Source organism: Mesoplodon bidens (genome assembly GCF_964165515.1).
Source record: "Mesoplodon bidens genome assembly, chromosome: 5".
Classification (NCBI taxonomy): Eukaryota; Metazoa; Chordata; class Mammalia; order Artiodactyla; family Ziphiidae; genus Mesoplodon; species Mesoplodon bidens.
The window spans coordinates 16,260,913-16,265,448 of record NC_138161.1 but is presented as its reverse complement, the minus strand read 5'-3'; the positions used below and the strand labels follow the sequence as shown (position 1 = coordinate 16,265,448).

General features: G+C 36.0%; 1 protein-coding gene across 1 annotated transcript; it reads right to left on the bottom strand.

The window, feature by feature from the left end:
• Positions 1-1,681: 1,681 nt before the first annotated feature.
• On the bottom strand, positions 1,682-2,059 carry LOC308617898 (mitochondrial intermembrane space import and assembly protein 40-like; the record flags this gene model as incomplete). The annotated part of the gene is made up of 1 exon (XM_081235328.1): positions 1,682-2,059. The coding sequence occupies one exon, from the start codon at positions 2,057-2,059 to the stop codon at positions 1,682-1,684; it is 378 nt and encodes a 125-aa protein (XP_081091454.1).
• Between the last annotated feature and the right edge of the window lie 2,477 nt (positions 2,060-4,536).

Sequence of the window (4,536 nt, the reverse complement as noted above, 5' to 3'; positions counted from 1 at the left end):
TGGTACTATCACCCAGCCCCAATAATTCTCAATATTTTGCCAATTGTGTTTAACCAGTCTGCACTCCTGGGCCACAGTAATTTTACTTATAAATACCTCATTTCTAACAGATATAGGCTTTAGAACAATATAACCACAATAGTATTATCACACCTAACAAAATTATTATTTGAAATATTATTCCAATCTGTGTTCAAATTTCTTCGATTGTCTCAAAATTTGTTAATTGTCCTATTTGTTCAATCAGGACCCAAACAAGGTCCTTTATAGAATTTGGTTGATTTATCTCTTATGTCTCTATTATTGTTTAACAGTTTCCTCTCCTTTTTTTTTTTTTTTTTTTTTACCAAGACATTTATTTATTGAAGAGATGAGTCATTTTTCCTGTTGATTTCCTGCATCCTGGACCGTTTTGGTTATATCTCTGTGGTATTGTTTAACTTGTTTCTACAACCCCATATTTCTTGTTAACTTGTAGCTGAGTCTACAACATGAAATTTAGGCTTAATTATGCTGGGGGAGGCAAGAATATTTCACAGGCAGTGTGGGTACTTGCTATTGTATCACATCAAGAGGGATGTAATACCTGTTTGTCCCACTTTTAGTGATGTTAAGATTGATCAGTGGGATTTAGGTGTCAACCTTTTCCTAATGGTCTTAACAGCCGTTGATGATTATTGTATAGATCCATTATTTCACTGGGGTTGCAAAATGACATTTTTCTAAGTTAATCATTCTTTCTGAATTAGCTGGACTTCTTTATCTGGTAAATATGAAAAACAGTTTATAAAGGAGAGGCAAGATAAATGCTTGATTCTGTACCTTAATCTGATTTCAGAATAATGAACCCAGCAATATATATATATATATATATATATATATATATATACACCCATATATTTTTATTTATTTAATTAAAGTATAGTTGATGTGCAATATTATATGTTATAGGTGTATAATATAATGATTCACAATTTTAAAGGTTATACTTCATTTATATTTATTATAAAGTATTGGCTATAGTCCATGTATTGTACAATATATCCTTGTAACCTATTTTATACATAGTAGTTTGTACCTCTTAATCCCCTACCCTTATATAGTCCTTCCTTCTCCTCACTGGTAACCACTAGTTTGTTCTCTGTATCTGTGAGTCTGCTTCTTTTTTGTTATATCACTAGTTGATTTTTTAGTTTCAACTTATAAGTGATATCATACAGTATTTGTCTTTATCTGACTAATTTCATTTAGCATAATACCCTCCAACTCATCCATATTGTTGCACAGGGCAAAATTTTATTCTTTTTTATGGCTGAGTAGTATTCCATTGTTTATGAGTACCACATCTTCTTAATCCATTCCTCTGTTGATGGACACTTAGGTTGCTTCCACATCTTGGCAATTGTAAATAACACTGCTATGAACATTGGGGTGCATGTATCTTTTTGAATTAGTGTTTTCAGTTTTTTTTTTGGATATATACTCAGGAGTATACACACAACCCCAGGAGTATACACACAACCCCATTTTTCAGTATATATGTCAAGGGGCCAAGACCCCGATCAGCACAATAAGTTATTTTGTACATTACAGTGCACATAAAAACAGAAGGAAAGACACTTTCTCAGAGAGGTTCATATTGCTCTGAAGGAGGCTGGAGCCCAGCACCCCAGGGCCATCATTAGCTGGACCCCTCCGCTTCTATGGTTGCAGTGGCCTCAGAGGCAGCTGTTTCCTCTAAACGATCCCCTGGCTTCTCCTCCTCCTTCTGGAAATAGAGGTCCGGGTACTTCTTCATGTACCCCTGCATGGCCCGGAACTGGTCTACACAGTCTGACCCCTTGACATCCTCCATGCTGTAGAGGAAGCAGGAAAAGGCCACCTTGAAAAGTTTCCCACACGGACCACTGGCCATCCGCCCAAGGCACGGGCAGTTCCAGTTGATGTCTCCATTTGGCAGGATCAGTTTCTTATCCTCATACAGATCATTGGGGCCTGTACGAGGAGAAGAGACCCCAGCTCCAACTGGCCACCAGCTCCAATTTGCTTGGAGTTTCATCGTCTTCTTTGGGAACAAATATGATTCAATCCTTCCCTTTCTGCTGGCAGTAGATCAGGGTGCAGGCTGGTGCTTCGACCGCACAGCAATGGTGGTGATGGCCTCCAGGTTCTGTCCATTTTTAAATCAGGTTGGTTTTTTTTGATATTGAGTCGTATGAGCTACTTATATATTTTAGATATTAACCTCTTATTAGTCATATCATTTGCAAGTATTTTCTCCCATTTAGTAGGCTGTCTTTTCGTTTGGTTGATGGTTTCCTTTTCTGTGCAAGAACTTTTAAGTTTAATTAGGTCCAATTTATTTATTTTCACTTTTGTTACCTTTGCCTTAGGAGAGAAATCCAAAAATATATTGCTATGATTTATGTCAAAGAGTGTTCTGCCTATGTTGTCTTCTAGGAATTTTATGGTTTCAGGTCTTATATTTAGGTCTTTAAACAATTTTGAGTCTATTTTTGTATATGTGTGAGGAAATGTTCTAATTTCACTCTTTTACATGTATCTGTCTGGTTTCCTCAGCACCATTCCTTGAAGAGTCTGTCTTTTCTCTATTTTATGTTCTGTCTCCTTTGCTGAAGATTAATTGACAATAGAGCATACGTTTATTTCTGGGATCTCTATTCTGTTCCATTGATCTATGTGTCTGTTTTTGTGACAGTAACATGCTGTTTTGATTACTGTGGCTTTGTAGTATAGTCTGAAGTCAGGGATCATGATACCTCCAGTTGTGTTCTTTTTTCTCAAGATTGCTTTGGCAATTCAGGGTCTTTTGTGTTTCCATATATATTTTAGGATTATTTGTCCTAGTTCTGTGAAAAATGTCATGGGTATTTTGATAGGTGTTGTGTTATTTTTGTAGATTGCTTTGGTTAGTGTGGACACTAACAATATCAATTCTTCCAATCCATGAACATGGGCTATTTTCCCATTTCTTTGGATCATCTTCAATTTCCTTCATCAATGTTTTATAGTTTTCAGAGTTAAGGTCTTCCATCTCCTTGGTATTTATTCCCAGGTATTTTATTCTTTTTGATGTGATTTTACATGGGATTGTTTCTTGCTTTCTCTTTGTGATTGTTCATTATTAGTGTATAGAAAAGCAATAGCTTTCTATGTATTAATCTTGTATCCTAAAACTTTACTGAATTCATTTATTAGTTCTAATAGTCCTTTGGTGTAAATTTTAGGGTTTTCTACATATAGTATCATGTCATCTGTAAATAGTGATGGTTTTACTTCTTCCCTTCCAATTTGGATGTCTTTTACTTCTTTTTCTAGTCTGATTGCTGTGACTAAGACTTCCAATACTATGTTAAATAGAACTGGTGAGAGTGGGCATGTGTGTTTTGTTCTTGACTTTGGATAAAAAGCTTTCAGCTTTTCATTGTTGAGTATGATGTTAGCTGTGCGTTTGTCATAAATGGCCTTTATTATTTTGATATATGTTCCCTCTATATCAACTTTGATAAGAGTTTTTATCATGAATGAATGTTGAATTTTTCTGCATCTATTGAGAAGATCATGTGATTTTTTCCTTCCTCTTGTTAATGTGGTGTATCACACTGATTGATTTGTGACTATTGATCCATTCTTGTATCTCTAGAATGAATCCCACTTGATCATGGTGCATAATCCTTTTATATATTGTTGAATTTGGTTTGCTAATTTTTTTTGTGTGTGTGTGTGGTACGCGGGCCTCTCACTGTTGTGGCCTCTCCCGTTGCAGAGCACAGGCTCCGGACACGCAGGCTCAGTGGCCATGGCTCACGGGCTCAGCTGCTCTGCGGCATGTGGGATCCTCCCGGACTGGGGCATGAACCCGTGTTCCCTGCATTGGCAGGCGGACCCTCAACCACTGCGCCACCAGGGAAGCTCTGGTTTGCTAATGTTTTGTTGAAGATTTTTGCATCTATGTTTGTCAGAGATATTGGCCAGTAATTTTCTTTTTGTGTAGTGTCTTTGTTTGATTTTGGTATTATGCTAATGGTGGCCTTGTAGAATGAATTTGGGAGTGTTACCTCTTCTTCAATTTTTTGCAATATTTTGAGAAGGATAGGTATTATCTCTTCTCTAAAAGTTTGTTAGAATTCCCCTGTGCATCTGTCCACTCCTGGACTTTTGTTTGCTGGGAGTTTTTATTATTATTATAAATTCAATTTCACTGCTAGTTTTTGGTTTGTTCAATTTGTCTATTTTTTCCTGATTCATTCTTGGAAGGTCGTATGTTTCCAGAAATTTGTCCATTTCTTCTAGGTTGACCAGTTCGTTGGCATATAACTGTTTATAGTATTGTTTTATGATATTTTTTGTATCTCTGTGATACCAGTTGTTATTTTTCCTCTTTCATTTCTCATTTTGTTTATCTGTGTCCTCTCTTTTTTTCTTGATGACTTTAGCTAAAAGTTTATTAATTTTGTTGATCTTTTCAAAAAAACAGCTCCTGGTTTTATCTTTTCTATTCTTTTAGGCTCTAAT